At 36.1% G+C, this 20,084-nt stretch overlaps 4 protein-coding genes across 5 annotated transcripts; 1 reads left to right on the top strand and 3 right to left on the bottom strand.

Annotated features, from left to right (window-relative positions):
* Nucleotides 1–706: 706 nt before the first annotated feature.
* Nucleotides 707–1,412, top strand: NF-YC13 (nuclear factor Y, subunit C13). The gene has a single exon (XM_018116528.2). The coding sequence runs from the start codon at nucleotides 800–802 to the stop codon at nucleotides 1,229–1,231; it is 432 nt and encodes a 143-aa protein (XP_017972017.1). The 5' UTR covers nucleotides 707–799; the 3' UTR covers nucleotides 1,232–1,412.
* On the bottom strand, nucleotides 1,374–6,019 carry MAP65-8 (microtubule-associated protein 65-8). The gene is made up of 11 exons (XM_007043978.3): nucleotides 5,633–6,019; nucleotides 5,335–5,538; nucleotides 4,753–5,010; nucleotides 4,444–4,656; nucleotides 4,018–4,173; nucleotides 3,788–3,947; nucleotides 3,542–3,693; nucleotides 3,375–3,462; nucleotides 2,948–3,021; nucleotides 1,994–2,068; nucleotides 1,374–1,893 (listed from the first exon to the last, which is right to left on the bottom strand). The coding sequence occupies exons 1-11, from the start codon at nucleotides 5,714–5,716 to the stop codon at nucleotides 1,573–1,575; spliced, it is 1,785 nt and encodes a 594-aa protein (XP_007044040.2). The 5' UTR covers nucleotides 5,717–6,019; the 3' UTR covers nucleotides 1,374–1,572.
* A 1,367-nt stretch (nucleotides 6,020–7,386) lies between these two features.
* Nucleotides 7,387–11,905, bottom strand: LOC18609020 (ELMO/CED-12 family protein). Of its 2 annotated transcripts, none has more exons than XM_007043981.3 (9): nucleotides 11,483–11,905; nucleotides 9,603–9,712; nucleotides 9,175–9,243; nucleotides 8,810–8,925; nucleotides 8,678–8,732; nucleotides 8,305–8,425; nucleotides 8,099–8,146; nucleotides 7,811–7,905; nucleotides 7,387–7,667 (listed from the first exon to the last, which is right to left on the bottom strand). In XM_007043981.3, the coding sequence occupies exons 1-9, from the start codon at nucleotides 11,577–11,579 to the stop codon at nucleotides 7,569–7,571; spliced, it is 810 nt and encodes a 269-aa protein (XP_007044043.1). In that variant the 5' UTR covers nucleotides 11,580–11,905; the 3' UTR covers nucleotides 7,387–7,568. The 2 variants fall into 2 exon arrangements, with proteins under 2 accessions (XP_007044043.1, XP_017970141.1); XM_018114652.2 differs by lacking the exon at nucleotides 11,483–11,905 and adding an exon at nucleotides 9,850–10,429.
* A 1,158-nt stretch (nucleotides 11,906–13,063) lies between these two features.
* LOC18609021 (flavonoid 3',5'-methyltransferase-like) lies at nucleotides 13,064–14,624 on the bottom strand. Its single transcript, XM_007043984.3, has 5 exons — nucleotides 14,536–14,624; nucleotides 14,332–14,417; nucleotides 14,019–14,163; nucleotides 13,782–13,913; nucleotides 13,064–13,482 (listed from the first exon to the last, which is right to left on the bottom strand). Exons 1-5 carry the CDS (start codon nucleotides 14,590–14,592, stop codon nucleotides 13,189–13,191), a joined length of 714 nt encoding a protein of 237 aa, XP_007044046.2. The 5' UTR covers nucleotides 14,593–14,624; the 3' UTR covers nucleotides 13,064–13,188.
* Nucleotides 14,625–20,084: the final 5,460 nt, after the last annotated feature.

Here is a 20,084-nt window from a genome sequence, read left to right on the forward strand (position 1 = left end):
AATTGTTCATTGAAAAAGGCTTATTTTTTTGTAATGAGAAGAAATGTAACTTCCCCCTTGCAATGAGAAAGTTACATTTCTTCCATTTTCAATGAGAGTCACATTTCCATTGATCATGAGAAGGACATTCTTGTGATAAAATTTTAAATCAAATATGATAATGTGCTGCTTACTTGTCATATGATAACTTCATCCATCATGATGATACATTAACATGTCATGTTGGATGCATATGGATAAAAAATGACAATTATCATTAAGACAAATAACACAATTACATTTTGATTAGTTCCAAAGGTTTATTTAATTTAAAATAAAACTTTAAAGATTCAATTGAATGTAATAAAAGATTAAAGATTTATTTAAATAATCTTATATAATTTAACAACATTTTAGATATTAAAATTTTTTTTTCACAACATCCTTTTATAAACCAACAATAGGAAGGATGAAAGTGAAAGTCAGGTAAAGCATTCACCGTAAAAAAAAGACAAATTAGACAAAAAAAAAAAAAAAAAGGCTGGCGAACTTCAAAATTAGACGTTTTTAAAAAATCAAAACTATTCTTTCATTTTGGCGCGAAAATAGCAGAAGATATGGCCGGTAAATTTTCACTGGACGAAAGCACCCTCCACAATGCTCAAAAAGACATTCTAGAATGTTGAAAAACAATGTAATTCAATGCGTCAAACGAGAATAATTTTACCCTTGGAAAAGGCACCACAAAATTCCCGCCGATTCATAACCCTAAATTCTCTCTTCAATTTTCTTTTCGCTGCCAATTCCTAACGCTCCGTCAATGGCAGAAGATGAGGCCATCGATCCGATCCGACCCGAATTCCCGACAGGAAGGGTAAAAAGGATCATGAAACTTGACAAGGACATCAACAAGATCAACTCAGAGGCCTTATTCCTCGTCTCATGTTCCACCGACCTTTTCCTCCGGTTCCTCGCCGAGCGATCGGCCGAAGTCGCTACCGAGAAGAAAAAGAAGACGGTGAAGCTCGACCACCTCAGAACCGCCGTTAAAAGGCATAGACCGACGAGCGATTTCCTTCTCGACTCGCTTCCTATGCCAGCCGAGTCAACTCAGTCCGCTGCGCGCACGGTGACCGAACGAGAGCCTTCCCGGCCCGTTGCTGATAAAACCGCCGCGGCAGGAACTCGCCGCATTGACCATTTCTTTCGTAAGCCAGGAAATGAAGCTCCGATTCAGATAAACGATGCATAGTTCTTTTTTATTAACAAAATTTGTATTAAATGTTGGTTTGGTTTTGACAAATTTCCTTCTAGTCGAATCTGTAATAGTTATTAAATTAGGAGCAAGGAACACTCTAGCTATTTGATTATCAAGCACCAAAAAAGCAAGAAAATTGAAATATTTTCCATTTTATTTTTCATTGCAATGAAAATTCGTTTAACCTAAGAATTGGAACAAAAGCACAACAGATAAATACATAATAAGTATTTTTTTTATCCTCGAGGCTCAAACTGACTCAATAAACTGAATTTATTTTCTGCAGAACATATTACAATTACTTGTGATTATATTCAGAATGGAATCTCATAACTTCAAGGTGATAAGGGCCCGGAAAATGTTGAAACCACTGAAGCTGTTTCATCTCTTTGCTGTATGAAATTGGGTCGAGGAAATATCCTTTTTCCTTGCACCTTCTTTTCTTCTTTTATGTAGGATATGCCTTGAGTTGCTGAGTTTATGCTGTTTGATCCTAAGTGTTGGATACTCAGAGAAAGCCTCCTGTTTAAAGGGGTTGCATTGCCAAAACCTCCATTTAAACTCCTGTTTGAAAGGCGCCGATTGCTGGTGGCTGGCCTCGATGCAATGAAATTTTCTTGCTCAACGACTACCTGGCCTTGGACCTTCTTTATGTCCTGAAAAAAATGATGCTCCTTATTAGAAAAGTAGGTATGTAATAAACAAGCCATTATGAATGTTGAATTCTAGTTTGGTTGAATGTGGAATTATACTGACCCGTTGCCTTTGCTTTTCTTCTTCTCTTTCTTGCCTAAACTGGTTGTACTCTTCCAACATTCCCATAAGCGGTACCTAGATAGCCATGGATGTCATTTCCCAAATTCCCAAATAGCAGCTTGTTTGGTTAATTACATCGTGCATGAGATATTATACCAAAAACTTAATTTCAAGTTAGTGTATAGAGCATTTTTTACAGCTAGGGATTTCAAGTGATCAGTTCAAGAGTTAAGAGTTCCATGTCTTGATGCCTTCCCTAATGAATTACCTACAACTTTTCTTTGGAATGTTAACATCTTATGATCTATTTTAGTACTTGCGGAGGATATCTGATTAATGACATATAGGTGAACCCCAGATGAAAATATTGAATAAGATTAGAAATTTGGGGCAAGATATAGTTTCAGGGGTATCGGCACATAGATCCTAAGAGCCCATTCCTGCTGCAAGGCAATAAAAAATTAATTTAAATGTTAAATTAGTACATGAAGTTTATTACAAGGTACTAACTATGAATTGGCTTTTAGTTTTTCTGGAAGCTAGTTAATGATCTTATGAAAAAGGGTTTCTCAGGAAGAATAATCGGTTCAATTTTTGAGTGGCTTCTATAGGCCTTGAGAGGGAAGGTGTGTCTGAAGTTGGATTTCAACTATGTACTTAGAGTGTTTCATATTGAACCTAAAAGTAAAAGCATGTGAAAGTTCTGAAATAACTAATCATGAGTTTTGTTGGAAACTGAATCAATTATGCCGGATATAGTTGCTAACCTTTTTCGTATATGCTGGATTTATATTGATCTTACTATTTTTGAACTGCTGTCTGCGTTTTAACTTCTAACTTTAGGTGAAGAATGGTGCTTCCTTTTCCATTTTCAGCATCATGCCCGTTATTGTCACACAATCAAAGCAGATATGTTTTTATCAATCTATAATCATATGAAATATATGATCGTACCTCATCATACAAGAAAATTTTCTTTCTTTCTTCTTCCCAACTCTTTGTTTTTGCTATGAGTGAATCCACCAATGCTGCATGAAGCCATTTTGTGAAAATTCGAATTTTCAAAAACACATACATACATACATTCATGCACACAAGCCTCACGGGGTTGACACTTGAAAATCATGCTTCAAGGTAGAGTGCTGAAGGCTTCACACAACCTAATTAAATTATGTACCATAGTTCAGTGACTTAGGTGACACGGTTTTCATTTAACTGTTTCGCTCAGGCCAGTTAATGAATTCCATGTACTATTAGCTATGCACTTCTTATAAATTTCTCTGGTCTGGTAAAAGTAGGTCAATGCATCGAGTGCTTTAATGAGTATCAGCTTTTTATGGGGCATATATTTTTCTAATATGAAGGGACTTTTCTATTTTACCTGGGATTTTGTTGACTGTTACTCGTGCCCGTTCTGCACGTCTCAGGTTCCTGTGGGCACCTCTGCTGACTGAATATCTATTCTCATCCTGGAAATATTCACGAAACTGATTCAGCGATAGAGATAACCAACTAATTTTGCAGAAAAATTGTTCTGAGATGAGTAACCATGCTATATTCTTCCAGCCAGCGCTCCTCATCACGAGCTAGCATCCATTTTTCCACCTTCTCCATTATTGATTTTCTGCTCAAGGCTTCTTCCATTGCTCTTGATATCTGTTCATCCATGCTCATGAGGAGATCGGCATGGTCAATCTCCCCTTTATATGTTATAGTTAGATCATGGATTACTTTACATTTAAACAAGTACAAAGGGAATTATCTTGATAAAAGATGTTATTTCCTCAATCCCACCTGAGTTTATAAGGTTTAGTATATTTTCCATCTCTGATCTTGAAGGAATCTCCATGTGTGATTTATTGCATATCTCTTCAAGCTCATTTTGTTTTTTGAGAAATAGCTCTTTCATTTTGCTTGCCTTTAACTGATCCAATCTCTTGACTTCAGCTTCAGCCTTGGAACATTGAAAAAAGTGTTAACATAAACTTGCTGTGATAGTTTGAAGTGATGATAATAACACCAACCTGTTGGATTATATCCAGGGTAAGGCTTCCAGGATCCGATACTTCTGGTGATGAGACTGATAGTAGATCAATGATGTGGGAAAACAAGTAGCGATCTCCATAGGGTGTATCCATTAGACTCCACAAGTTTGTCAATGCTTTACCAAGATGGTGAAGCTGCAAGTAGACAAATTCGGCAAAAGATTTTGTCAGAAATTTTAACTTATGACTGAGCAGACTATCAAGGAAAAGGAAGACAGATGATTATGGAAGAATCTTTTTATTATCTTTCATGGGAAACAGAGGAAAGAAAGGTTGATCACTCGAGTAATAAAAGTCTTCTGTTTTTACCATGATTTATGTTTATGTTGTCATTTATGTGGTTAGATAGCAATTAACTATGTCCTCTAATAAGATTTGTTCAGAAGAATGCCAGCATGACAGAACCTTCTCAAGCCGCTTTTGCTTTTCTTCTTGGAGAGAATCCACAGTGCCGTTGAGCTTGGCCAAAATACCATCACTTATGTTTTTTGAAATCCCACACAATTCATTCAAGCTTGGGTGAACCTTTGTAATAATCATGGAGGATTCCATCCCCAAGGTTGCAGACAAATTGTGAACAGCATCTATATATTTTTCCACTTGCTGGAGTCTGTTGTTCTTCAGAATGAAGGAAACAGGAAAGAAAAGTAGATGTTAATTAGGATGATTCCTCTGCACAACTTCCTTAATCATATTTCCAAGAAATTATTGTACCTTCTCATTGTGGAGTCTTTGTAGCTCATTCTGATATTCCTCAAGTTTCTTCAAAGAAAGATCGTTCTCGTTCACTATGACATTTGTTATTGAGTCATCATACTCTGACTGACCAGCAATTTCAGCAGATATTTTCTGAATTTGCCCTTGCACAGCTTGGAACTGATTCACTCTCTCTTCTTTCCTTAACCGCATATCACGCAATGCTGGGGTAATGGAATCTAGTTGTTGCTTTAGTGTTCCTGACATTTTCTCTGGCTGCAGAGACATTAAGTAGAAGATCATGAAACCAGGCAATAAACAATAAGAATTAGTTTTGCTACTTAACATATGCTCCTACTCTTCATCTTTGACTGGATCAATCATTCAAAGTCATGTAGTTTTGCACAAATTTTCAAGTGATAGGGGAAAGTTCTTGTCAGTTGGTCCTTTATTATGAGAAAAACCAATAAAATGTAGATCATTTTGGGCAATTAATGTTTCGAACCATAAGCAATACCATGCATTTTCGAATTTTATGTGTGTGTAAGTTAAATATGACCACTAGCTTCAAAACAGGGCAGAGATTGATAAATAAGGTACCCGTCCGGGAAGAGATCGTTCACCAAGGGACAAAAGAAGGTGAGTAAATTCAGCTTCAGATTCTGCCAATTCCTGATGTAGTCGAGCTCTTGATATATTTGCACGGTCAACTTTTCTCCTGTAGACCTCCAGACACTCCTGTTCCAATTCTAGCAGAACCTTTTCTCTTTCTAACTGATCTTCTCCAACCTCATCCCATATCATCTATTCCATTACAATACCAGAAAGCATAGAGCAGATTATAACCATTAGCTTATATAAAAAATCAAAGGGGGAAAAAAGGGGCAAAATCTCTTGCCTGCAATTCTTGAAGTAAATATCCACATGAAGTTTCTAACAATGCAGAGCTTCTCATCCCAGTAGGCGCTTGAAATGATCCCATCTGATGATCCCTGCGTCGGTGACAGCTGCTGCTGAGACCCTTGAAACTGCTGGAAGCTGGACGCGTCGGCTAGGAGACTTGGACTACAAGACGGTGGAAGCTGTTGGTTTGAGTGAGTTGTTTGATAAGCAATGAAACCATGCTGAGAGAGAGAATAATGGGCTGTGAGTTTTTGCTTAAAAGACAAGGCTGACAGAGGTAGGTGCTCCTGAAGCTTTGGGTTCAAGAGTCATCCAATTTTTGTGGATTTTCCAGGTTCAGCCTTTCCCTCTCCTCATTATTTTGAATTTAAATTATGCAGAAAGACTATATATGACTCTCTCTCCGTTTTATTAAGACGTTAAGCAGAGGTTCCTTCTTTAATAGAATAAAGAGACGTTTCTCATTCAGGTATGCATTACTAATCAAGCATTGTATAATATTTTATGTAGTATATGAACATTCAGCTTAAGTAAAGTCTCGGATTAGATTTAACAGCAACTTGATTCCTAAGCAATCTGTGTCCAAATGGAATAGTTTTGCATCCAGTGTTAGAATGTCAGACTCAACAACAGTCGTGCTTTTTTTTTTTTTTTTTTGTTTCTTTTTAACGTGATTGAGCTGCAAAATGGCAGTAACTGGAGAATCTGGACCATCTGATCCCAAGGTTCAGTCGGGAGGAAGTGATGCTGAACTAGTAATATGGATTATATGTTTTTGGGAAGGTCAAAGATATTCCGATTGGCAATAAGTTTAGAGATTCCATTTGATTAGGGAACATAACAAATATTCATGCCAGTTGAGGATAGTTAGTGAATCATTTTCAAACCAATACATTCCACCTCATTCACCTTTTTAACAAACATATAATGGGAATTGAGGTGTCTCTTCCTTATCATGAGACCCTCATTCAAGGTATGAATTTAGGTGCGGTGATTTTGAGGATTAGATGCCAAGAGTGCCAGGGAAGCCCAAATCAGGGCCTACCTGTCAAGAAGTAATCTTCAAACCAAGCTCTCTATGCTTACTTTATTGTTAGAAGTAGCTGTCCAGAAAAAGACAAAAGTGAGATCCCCCATCTTGTGTATATACACAAAAGGCTTCTAACTTAAGATTAGGGATCATAGGCAGTTGGGCTCAAAAGATACAACTTTTTAATTTTCTTTTGATAGAATGTTCTAATATAAATTAATTTGTGCATGGTTGATGATTTGTGACAGCTTTACACTGACAACCTTAATTAATCTGCTCCACCTCTGGGACAATAATCTACACTTGTAGTTTATGGGAATTTTACCCAAGATTTCCTCACCCCATGAATTCTTTTAACAGCTCATATTTTCTATAACTTAATACCATGACTGATGTTTGCAGTACAATGAACTTAGCTCGTTTTCTCTTAAGTTTATAAATCCAATTGTACTTAACCCAAATTGTTTGTGCTTTTTGAGGTTTTGTGCTGATTACCGCACTGTAGTTCCCAATTTCCTATAGGAAAGTTTCTTCTATCTCCAAAACCTAAACTTGAAATTTGTATCCCTATCTGAATTACACTAGAATCAAATAACTTAAGTAGAGACCCTTGACTAACTTTTGAATGTCTAGAATGAACCTCACAAACTCAGAACAAGATCAACGATTTCGATTCTTTCCCTGTTCCCACCCACCGCAAACAATTTTATAACAGTCGGTTGGAATGGTGGAATTTATCAAAGGGGAACTAAGCCGTATCAATATGACCAGCTTATGGATTCAATTACCAGAAGAAAGGGACAGGAAGAGGGATTGTACAACTTTTAAAGTTAAAATAAATATATCATGGGACTGAACTCGTATTGGAGGACTCCCGCTTGAACTTTATAGTTGGTTATTGCTAACAGAGAAGGCTATAAGAAGGCATGTCTTCGATCCGTAGGACATCATCCATTAGAAGTTCTCTCTCCAGCTGAGCCCGAGTTGATTTCAAAACATCCTGAAGAAAAACATGCAGACAAGCTCTTACAACCAGGCAGTAAAATTATTGAGGACTAGCCAGAATTGCCAATGCCAGTAATTTTTGCAAAATAGGGGCTTTCATGGGTGTAATATTATGAGCAAGGATATTAGGATTCTCACATTGAACTCCATGTACGTGGCATTTCTCTCCAGCCATTGCTTGTCCATAACCATGAAAGCCACGCAGTAAAGCAAGTCAAAGGCCCATTCATTTTCTGAACATTCATTGCAGAAAAGAAAAAATACAGAGAAATAATCCAGTCAATTAGTGCATGTATTAGTTTAATCCAAGCAGGACTGCTAACTGCTACGTTTATATCTGAGCCATTTCACCATCGGTAGGTAAGGCAATACTAGACCAGAAACAACCCTCATGCTTTGTTTACTAGGATTAGTTGCAGCTCTTACCTGATAACATCTGTAAGAAAACTGATCTGATAAATGTCCTAGGTTTTGCTGCAAAAATGAATAAGCTGGCATTAGCTACATCCTCAAGTTAAATAAACTAATGAACACGGAGTTATACTAAAATATCGTACTTCAAGGTTTAATTACCAGATATGATATTCAGAAGTAGAAAATAAACATAGTTCAGGTATTCATTTTCCACTTACACGCGTCAAGGTCAAGCATTTGCATGATCATGAATGTGATATTTACACCAGCAACGGCAAATGGATACTCCCATGCAGCTCGCTTTCCTCCCTGCTTTTTTAATAAACGTTGAAATGATGTCTGCAATAACAAGTGACAAGTTCAGATTTCACAATGCAAAATAGTGGTGGTAATTTAATTGGCAGCTGAGGCTCCTACACTATATAGTTGGTCCTCCCGCAAAGTGATTTTGTGTATTATCTGATGCCACAAACAGAGGTAAGGACAGATGACTTGAAACCAAGAACTGTCACTTAATCCAAGCAATGCTCTTGACAATGCTTAACTGAATTTTGGCTAGCTAATTAGAAAACCTTAAATTTATATACTTACCGAGAATGTCTTTGCAAAGAATAACAGGTTCTCCAAAGAAATGAATCCAGCACCTCTGTTTGATCATGAAAAAAAGTCAGGGGACACAGAACAAAAGAAAGAATAAGCCAAAGAAAAGCAAGTAAAGCCAACCTGAAATCAGTAGATGGATCCCTTCCCTGCCATCCCATTTCTTTCCACTGATCAGATATCAAGCCTTGGAGCTCCTGTCCAGGGTATGTAGCAGACCACAGTGCTCTCAGGGCTTCCTGTCATCATGAAAAATTTGAATCAGTAAGTTTGGGTTAAAGAAAATATTTTACGAGAAAATGCATATAGAACTGATTATTAGATCACATCATCTTTAGGCATAACTATTGCATATGTATGCTTGTCTGTACGGAGATTTGGTTGTTCTCAAGAGAACAAAGGGCCCTCCGATTCAAGTTACTGTCCTCAATGGACAATATTATAGTGTAAAGCACCTTTCAAATATAAAATTTGTGTAAAAAGCAAACCTGGTGATCGGGCCTAGAGCCATCAAAGTAAACCTTCATCCGGTGCTTCAATCTCTTCAATCTTTCTTCCTGCAATTTGCTAATGAAACTATCACATACGGGGAAATTACCTGAATAAGTTGCCTAATGTAACAATGTCAAGAACTTTCCAAAGGAAAGTAGCTTAATGTTAAGCATCTTGCAATCTTTCTCAAAACGATTTAAACCTGCAATGTGATCAGTTTCCGGTTTTGAACCTAACAAGGCACGATCAAGACTAGGTGGCAAGCTAGCCAACTCTCTAGAAACATATTTTCTGGAGCATTATGAGTAAAGAAATAACCTTTTCAATTTTAGTCCAAATCGTAAGTGACCATTCACAGTGCATATACTTTTGTTTGTTTTCTTTCCCCGTGTTAATGAAAAAAACATCATCGTTATGAACTTGCCTGTAGGGGTGTCAAGTTAATGCAGATCCGTTCATAAGCTCCCTTTCGCTTGAAGCAAACACAAGTAAGGCCCTTACCAATCCAAGCAGGCGTCCCGCATGTTGCAGCATCTGCATACAACCATTGGAGCGATTTTTTTGTTTTTACATAGCCATCCAAGTTTACAATCACAGGCTCACAGCCTGAAACCAAAAAAGAGAAGGAAAAAAAATGCCAAAAAACAAGCAGAAGCAAGTGCTTAGCAAACCTGGCCCCAGAGCTACACCAAACCATTTCATAGCAACCATAACTTCCGAAATTTTCACTTGACAAAAGAGAGAAGAAGTTCAGGTGTCCAAGAAACTTCCTCTTTCCACTACTGATTTTGCTGCATGCCAGCAAGAACTGGCCCATGATTTTTGGATACTATGAAGCGAACCATTAAAGTGGATATAGCAGTTCTCACTTCTTCTCAGTGGCACTCCTACATAAGTGGTAGGGGCCACCATCAGATGACTGGCCTAGTGGCTTACTACCATTAACCGAGACCCGAGAGACGAGGTTCTCGTCTACGCGCTCCGTAACTATATATCTATTCGACAAGCCCAACATTAATATTTTGCGTATGGCAGTGTAGAAAGTTAGTAGGAAATTTTAAGCCATCCTTTGTCGTAATTCACCCGACAAACTCAAGGAATAACAAAGATGGGGTGGTTTTAGAATTTGGACACGCGCATGAGCCGTTAACCAGGGACCTCTTCCCCGACCACATGTGGACAGAAATGGCCTCCCACGTGAGCACTCGATCCAAAGTGGTCGGAATCTGTACAACACGCTCCACGATCACGCGTGAGAGAATCGTCAGACGAAAGTGCAAATTCTAAGGCTAAGAAATATTTCTTCTAAATAAAAAAAGAAAAGAAGGCATTATTATTAAGATAAGACTTTTCTATCATTTGTAAAAAGAAGATTAAATCAAACTTCACATCAGACGGTCACCACCGTCGTACCAAAATCAAGTACGTGAAAAGGGTCAATCTTGTGAATACGCAAAATCGTTAAAATATTTTGATAAAAAACAATAATAATGGATCCAACAACAAAAGATACTGTTGGGTTTACTCAAAACTTTAATTACGTAGGGGGTTGTCGATTGTGTAGGTCTCGGGTGTGTTTAACTGCGGGTGACATCTTAATGTTTGTGATGAGGACAAGTCTAGTCTAATCATGGACCGTTCATTTGTGGGGGCCGAGGAGAAATAGGCGGATAAAGATGGAAGCAAGGAAGATGGTTGGACCGCTACAGAAACCCTAAATTGCGCCAAATCCGGCATAATGAAAGTCAGAGAGATGAGAGAACAATGGGGAAGATATTCTAGAATGGTTTCAATGAAAATTCGCTAGAATCATGCTGAAATCGATCCCATATCTCGCGCGCCAAATGGAGATAAATAAGGGCAGAAAAGAAAAACTAAAATTTGTGGACTTGAAATGAGTTTCAGTCGTACTTACGGGTTCTGTTCCGATTGGTGGAAATGACAGAATCTATATATGTCCACCATTAAAGCACCAGATTCGTCGAGATAGTGCCCCTCTCCCCAGTCCCCACTGATTGAAATATATTCATCATTATCATTCTCTTTTCTTTTTTTTTTTGTTTTATTTTGTATGTATATAAAAAAAAGAAACAATTTCAGTTCTACGTCATTAGAATCCTAAATCCAACAAAAAAGACTGATTGAACATGTTAAGCGAATCGACTATTAAATAATCAACACCATTGCAGGGCATTAGGAAAAGCTACATATATATATATATATATATATATTTCGATTTGCAAAATGAGCATCGAATTGCTTGAACAACGTGGATATTGAAAGATGCTGAGAGAGAGAGAATACCGGAAGTCGCAGAACCGTGAGAGCAACGGTTGATGGAAGAGGAAGGAGAGAGAGACCGGATCGCCACACAGCTTCCTTGAGTCCTAACTACACTCATTTCCAATCTCAGAAGCGCCTTTAATCACCTCAATGTTATTATTATTATTGCGATTCCTGCTGCTGGCTATAGCACTCTCTCAGTCTCAGACGATAAGAGCATAGAACAGAAGAAAAACAGGGAAAGGCCAAGGTCCTGTAGGCCCCTGACTTATTATGCGAGTGACGATAAGTAAGGCAGTGGCCTAAACGTCAAAAGTCAAAACTACCCTAATTTTTTGGTCTGCTTGTGGAATATGCTTCACTTTTCCGAGCGGTAAACCACTTTTTCCTTCCCTCAATTGATTTTAACATACTCAAGCATCATTTTGGTTAGAGGGTAGAAATACGAACATGCTATTCTTGTGACAAATCCAAAATATCATCATCCCATGATGATTTCTACTTATAAAGGCGTATTATGCACGCTGGAGTTAATAATTGAAAGAAAAAAGGTAAGGGTAATTTAGACTTTTAAAAAGAGGAATGCAAACTCTGTGTAGAGAGTTTAGAGTGCATCCCTTGACAGTGGAAAGAAGTCCAAAGCGGTCTATTAGCTTCATTCCACATGGCAGGCCGTCTTCAGAGCACTTCCGACCCTCGACTGATTAAAGTCGTCGAAACTTTTTCAACACTAAAACCCAATATATAAGTTTTCGAGTTTACACCAACGCCACTCTCCTTCAAGAGACTGGTCCGCACACATCCGTGTTTATTCGTGAGGGTGTGCGTTCACGAGCCCGGAAAACGCGTGAGTCAGGTGGGACTAATCATGAAATTTTGCTATAAAAAAACACCCTGACGACTAAAGCTTAGATAAAAAAAGGCTATGTGTCTTTGGAAGTATGCTGGCTAAGCTCACTGGACTCTCTGCTGTCTGTCTCTCTGTCTTTATCAACGGGCGCTCTGAATTTGAGATTCGATCTGACTGCCACGTGGCTCTATATGGCGGGATGGAGAAAGGCAAACCAAATGAAAGAGAGCTTTGGAGGAGACTTTTTGTGAGCCTGAAAGGCAGGGCAAAATGCCAACACGAATCATGGATGTCACCCACGCTGTGCCCCAAGCGCCCTCCGCCTCAGCCGCCTTCTCTACTCACATGGCTAGTTGTTCAGTAGCAATGGCTGAAGGATCTGCCAATTACTATTAGGAAAGAAATTCAAAAGAGGCAATGGCAAATATTCCCCATAGAGAGATTTCATGTTTTATGCTATTGGTGGTGACGTTAGAGCCAACAGCCAAACTTTGTGGTCTTATGATGAGGGAGATGTTGATAATGATTATTCTCTGGGTAGAGTCCTGTTACCAAAACTAGTGCCCAAACCCATAATTGTACGTTTTTTTTCTATTGCTTTTGCTTGTTGCTAGGCTACAGTTGCTCTTTTATTTACTTTCTTTGCTCGTTGTACTTTGATTTAAGCTTCGTCCTCGTTTTCTTCGTTTTGCTGCAACGATTGTCTTGTCTCTACTTGTGTAATACTAAGTTTGTAACAAGAAAAATAGAAGTAGGACAATAGAAATGTACTTTTATTCAGCTTGTTAGTTGTTACATACTGTTTTTCTTGTTCTTTATTTTTTGGCCACGGCTTGTTGGATACTGTTAAAGAAGGCAAATATCAGCAAAAGTTTCACTAGTGGAGGCGCCTACAGAGAGTGACACCGTCACCAATGGAAAGAAGAGACAATTCAATTCGAGGATCAGCTGCCAAGAAGCTATTAAATTGAACTACGTACTCCCTGGTTCCCCAAACAAATTCGGGCATCTCATCCTTCTCCTCCTCGTATGCTACCGAGCCAAACCATAAGGTGTTATCGTAAGCAATAATTCCTCCAACCTTGACCAATTTCAGCACTTGCTCATGAAGTTTCATATAATCCTTCTTCTCGGCATCCACAAATATAAAATCCTGGGTCTCTTCATTCTCCTGTTTGTCAATTGAACTTATCGTTACTAATCTCAACAGTTTATAACTCATTACTTTATCAATATTTACAAAAATCTTACAAATTAAGATTTATGAGTAACAATGCATAAACATATACTTTAATGTATCAAATTTATGAATCATTTCTCTTGGCTTAAGCTAAACAAGTTGTTAACTTTTTGAACCTATAATTTTTTAGGGTGTCCTAACACGTATACCCTGTTTCTAAGCAATTTCAAGGTGCCAATTTTTTTCTTTCAAGTTCACCACTATTTATATCAAGTTGATGATATACTTACACCATTAATAAGGTCATTTAGAACTAAAAAGGCATCTGAGTGGACGAAGTTAATCTTATGCTCTACTCCAGCTTTTTTTATGAATGGCAATCCAGTCTCGTAAGCTTCTTTGTCCAGATCAATTGCTGTTATCTAGCAAGAGGAAAATTTTATATGGCACTCAGAAGTCTGCCATTGAAATGATGAATTACAGATTATCAGAGGAAAAATAGAGTGGCTGAGAAAACAGAAATTCACCTGGCCATCGTCAGGCAATGCAAGGGCAGTAGCAAGCAGGGAATAACCTGTAAAAACCCCGATTTCCAGTGTCTTCTTGGCATTCATGACCTTTAGAAGCATAGATAGGAACTGTGCTTCATCAGCAGGCACATTCATGATGCTTCTGCAATAGATCAAGCAAAATCAGATTTGTAAAAAGCACATTATAATTCTAATTGGAGAAGGCGAATTAACAGAAGCTTATTACATATGCAATGTTAGAAAAGAGCTGCAGCCTGCAGGTAATTAATTAGATTGGAAGAAAACCACTTTAAATGAAAGATGAACATACTTTTTTCCATACTTCTCGGCAGTGGCTTCTCTTAATTCCTTCAGTTGCTCGTGCTCTTTGGGATAGGCATTTTTTTCTAAGATGTACTGCAATACAGTAATAGTCTTAGTTACTCTTTGTTAATAACAGGGAGACTTGCCCTTTAATAAACCAAAACAACAGCTAGTAGAGGAAGAAAAACAAAAAGAGAATTGTTTAAATAACCTCCAAAATGGGGCGGTGTACAATGAGCGACTTATACTTCAAGCTCGAGACTGCCATGGTAACACTTTATGTAATGACTTGCACTTGGCTGGTTACATGATTGAATACCAAGGCAAAGCTTTATATAGCGAGTGCAAGTGGCTGCAATCTCACTTTTGTTTTGCATGCGAGAATAATTAGGGTGTTATTTTTTAGTTCTTATACATTTTAATCTTTAATATAAAATTATTTGTTTTTATTTAATTTTCACCATGACTTATAAAAATTCTTTTGAAGCCATTTTAAATAAATTAAACCATTTATTACAATTTTCTAATTTCTCTCTCCGGCATCCTTTTACTATGCTCTTGATTTCTTTCTCTCACCATTCAGCTCTCTTTAATTTTATCGATTTTTTGCTCCCACATTAGTCTACTGTGCTCCTGATTTTTCTCTCCCATTGTCTAGCTCTCTCTAATTTTGCAACCATCGTCATCTCTCTATCTATTTGTCGTCATATCGTCGTCGATTTACAAACTAAAAAGCAAAGATGATATCAATGTATGTTCTTGGGTTTATTGATTTATATTCATAGAACACCAAAGTTGATTGATTGAAGTTATAGAAGTGAAATCTGTAAATTAGAACATTGCCTAGAGTTGTTACACTCCATGCCTATATGTAACAACTCTAATGCACTTGACGTGTAACAAATCTATTGAATATGACATGGTTTAAACATGGCATGTAATTTGATCTTTATCTTTATATTTCATTAGGATATAAACTCTTAGAATTAAACACCTTAAACATGGCTATAAACACCCATTTTAAAAAAATAAAAAATAAAAATTAATCAAAAAATAAATAAAATAATCAAATAATACAATAAAAATTAAAATTAAAAAAAAAAAACAGAAGGGAACAGAGATGGAAAAGACTGAACGTTTGTTCAGCTTCCCTCTCCAGTCACCTCCAGTTACTTGCCCCGGGCTTGCTTGTGCTAGGAGCCTTGCGAAATCACATGATTGCACTCCTGAGATTGTCCAAAAATTTGGACAATCCAGATCTTTTAAAATGTAGGCAGATTCAACAAAAGGGGGATGGATTTTTTTTGAAAGCCAGAAAAGGTAGCCAAAAAATCAGGGAGAAAAACCAAAGAGAAAACGATTCGAAAACAAAATTTTTTTTTCCAGAAAGAAGAAAACAGGTCCAATCCAACAGCAACAACCAAAAATCAAAAGAAAAAAAAAACCTAAGTGTTATAGCAGCCAGCTATCCTAACCGCAATAAAATCAACCAAAAATAAAAAAAAGAGAGGTTTGGGTTAAAGGCCCTGATTCGACCAAACCCAGATCTGGTGGTCAGATCTGAGCGGCGCCAAAGGGAGAGAGAGGAAAGGTCCGATTTTGGTTGGCTGACGGCACAAAAGGGAGAGATCCGGGCTAGATCTACTGATCAAAAGGAGAGAAGGCTTCAAGAGAGAGAAGGGGCTGAAGTTTCGTTGGTCGGCGGTAAGGGAAGCAGTGGAAGTGACGATAGAGGAGAGAGACAAAGAGGGGTGTTTGGGTTTCTTAGAGAGAAAGTAGAGAGAGTGGTTTTAGAGAGAGAAAGTGAAGAGGAAAGGAGAGAAAAAGAGTTTAAATACCTAGGTTTTGGGGCATCAAAACGGTGTCGTTTCATAGATAAAAATTTTGAAGGAAGAAGCATCAAAACGACGTCGTTTAGAGGGGTTCTTGAAGCACCAAGCTGTGCGTTTTGAAAGAAGCTCGTTGGGGGCTTTGGTGGGCTGCTGTGGCCCTTCATAGCCAAGGCGCTTTTGGGCTAGTCTAGGCCCAAATCAGGTAAAGCCCTATCCTTGTTGTTGGGTTCGATTGTGTTTATTGGGGCTTACCCACTTGTAATCTAGAAAAAAACTTAGTGTTTAAAATTTTTGTTTGATTTAAATTAAAATATATTATAAAAATTATATGATGTCTTAAAGTAGGTAAAATCGTAAATAAAGAGATAAATAAAAATTTAATTTTAGAATAATAGATTTAGTATAAATATATATATATATATATATATATATAATGAATGTTTAACTTGTAAAATAATAATAGCATATCTAAGTTAAAAACAAAAATATGAGAAAATAAAATAAAATAAATATTTGGCAGTGAAAAATAAAACTAAATAAGTAAAATCGCAGTTAGTTATAAAAATAAAAAAAAGTATGTGATAGCAATAAGGTTCTTAATTATGCAAATTCATATACATATACGTACATGTAGAAGATAAAAGGATATAATATAGTAAAAATTATAAACATATAAAATATAATGGTTGGTTTAGGGATCAATACCGATGATGGGATTGTCTTTCGGAACACGAGGAGTTACAATTTCGGAAGGCATTCTCCCTAGGTTTGGGAATTAAATTAGGACCCCACTAGTACGATGGGAGGGTCCTAATTCTAAAATCCCGGTGTTTCTAATTTTTAAGCAAAAAATTATTATACAATAAGTTAGTCAAAATATAGAAATGAATATAATAAATATAAAAAAACAAATAGCATATGCTTGTCAAAAGGATAAATATAAAAAACTACAATATAATACTAATTAAATATTAAGACATTTAATAATGAAAATTCATAATAATGAGTGCATTCATGATAAACACTAGGTGAACAAAATATATAATAAAAGGGGTGACATTGAATCAAAATTGTATATAATTATGAAATAAGATGTCTTACTAAGAATACACTTAGATAACAAATGAACATATTTATAATCCATGATATACATATTTATAAAGAAAAAATGATAGAAAAGGGAAGTCTTAAGGAAATGAAAAAGGATACATGAGGGATCAATAATAAAATAATGAATTTCATAAGCATGACATGTGTCATAGTTGCGTTGTAGAATGTCATGGCATATAGGTATATTCTGTATACGGGTCTAAACCTCGATTCGAGAAAGCTTGCGAAGATGAGTTTCATCGGTAAACTCCTTAGGTGAAAAGATACCTCTGAACTCCACCAGTACGATGGGAGGGTTCCGAGAAATATCTTTAATAAAAGGCTTTTACCCGTATTAGGATTTGCATTAATGAAAACACTGTTTTTTACTTACAAATGACTATCCCGATGATGGGATCTACTAAGTAAACTTGCGAAGGCGAGTTTCTAAAGTATTTCCCTAGGTGAGAGAATACTTTCGGATCCCATCAGTACGATGGGCGGATTCGAAAAGTACACTCAATAAAGGATTTTCGTCTAGCATTATCCTGATTTTATGCCACGCATTTCACAATTGCATCATGTGCATGTTAAACCCGTAAAAAATGAAATAAAATATTCTAATAAAAGATAAAAATAAATAAATAACAATTAAGGAAACATAAAAATAAAATTAATGGGTTAGGATAATATATGATTAAATGGTACCGTTCGTGGAACGGGTGTCACGGAGGTGCTAACCCTTCCCTGTGAGTAACCGTACTCCTGAATCCAACTCTAAAAGATACGTAGGCCGGTTTATCGTCCTTTCGATGATTCCTAAGTTAATTTAAGATTTCGTCGAATAAAACAAATTTATTAGGTGGCCAATCACACCTAGATAAAAAAAGATTGGTGGCGACTCCAATAAATCACTCCACGTCTAGCGGTCGGGTTCCCGGACCCACACATTATGACAATGGCATGTAATATTTTTTTTTCAACATGGCGTGTAATAACTTGTTCTTTCAAAATGACGTGTCACTTAGTCTCTATCTTTGTATTTCACTAAGACATAAACTGTTAGAGTTAAACACTTTAAATATAACGTGTAACAATTTTATTTTTCAACATGACACATAACTTGGTCTTTATTTTTGTATTTTACTTTGATATAAATTCTTAAAGTTAAACACCTTAAACATGGTATGTAATAACTTTTTTTTTAACACGTGTAATAACTTTTTTTTTTCAACATGGCTTGTAATTTGGTCTCTATATTTGTATTTTACTAATACATAAACTCTTAGAGTTAAACACCTTAAATATGACGTGTAAGAATATTTTTTTTCCAATATGACGTGTAACAATACGTTTTTGAACATGACGTGTAACAATATTATTTTTTAAACATGGCGTGTAACTTGATCTCTACCTTTGTATTCACTAGAACATAAACTCTTGGAATTAAACACCTTAAACATGGTGTGAAACAATTTTTTTTAACATGGCTTGTAACAATATTTTTTGCTAAGTTTTCTAGGTTGGTCCTTTCATTAGAGCACTTACAGTAGCTGCATACCACTAGTACATCTTTAGGACTGCAACTATCAAGGATTTGTGATTCTTCTGTAGCATCCCCACCAATTAAAAGGTAAAAAAAAAAAAAAGACTCATCGAAAACCAAAATAGCTTTGTCTACACTTTTTTTTTCTTTTTTCTCATTTGTTCATTTATGTGTATGAGAGGATGATTATGATGATGGCCCTTATTTCTTCTTTTTCCATCTTTCTTTTCTTATAATTTAAATATTTAGTTGTTAGTTTTTACAACTCTATATCATTATTCCTAAGTAATGGTGGTGTTGATTTTTTTTTTTCTAAAAAACACACAATATTTTTTCAACCCGTGCACTTGAATATGAGGAGGTTTCATTAAAGACAATTTTGTCAAAAATTTTTTTTTCTCTTGGCTACAAACAGTTAAAATTAAAAAAAAAAAAGTTATTTTCAAAAGCACCTTATTTTTTTAGACTAAAAAAAAGTCCTTAAATTTTACACATGGTGTTGTGGGTTAAAAAGATAATTTTTTCTACCTTTTATATATATTGGGTAACTAGCTTTCATAAAAGAAGTTTTTTTTTCTTTTTTTTACATGACTTTCTTCTTTCTCTTAAATCAACTTGATTAAATATGTTGTCATAGGTCCTCTTGAAGTGGAGCCCACAACTTAAATTAATAAAAAAAGGTGTTTCTGTATTTTAGGATTAGAGATTTATTTTTTAAAATGAGAAGAAAAAGTACTGATAAAGAAGAATAGTGAAAAATTTTTTGGCTTAATTTGTGGTATTGATTGGAAAGTGATTTGTGGTTTGATTTTGATAAAATTTCAATGTGTTGTTCTGGACATTGTGAGCTTCAATCTATATGGTCAAATTGCATTTTTCTCTTCTTTATTTGTTAGGTTGTGGTACCATTTATTTTGCGTTTTATGTATTGTTACTTGGTAATTTCCACTTTATTGATATTCAGTTAAGGTTGCTGTGAGTTCTAAAATTATTGGATGATTCTTTGCTATATTCATTGATTTTTTATAGTGAATTAATTTTTTGGATTCAGTCTCATGGTTTTTACCTCTCATATTGAGGAGTTTTTCATGTTAAAAATCGTGTGTTTTCTTATAATTTTATTTTGTGCATTCATAATTATATCTATTGTTTAGGATATTTTTGTCGGTTGAATATTTGCTCATCACTGATTTTTTCAAGTAAAAAAAGCTTTATTCTGTATTGTTGCTTTCACTATATCTATACCTTTTCCCAACAACTGGTATCAGAGCAGATTCTTTATTTGTGGTTTTA

The sequence above is a fragment of the Theobroma cacao genome, chromosome 2, assembly GCF_053813885.1.
Source record: "Theobroma cacao isolate CCN51 chromosome 2, ASM5381388v1, whole genome shotgun sequence".
Lineage (NCBI taxonomy): Eukaryota > Viridiplantae > Streptophyta > Magnoliopsida > Malvales > Malvaceae > Theobroma > Theobroma cacao.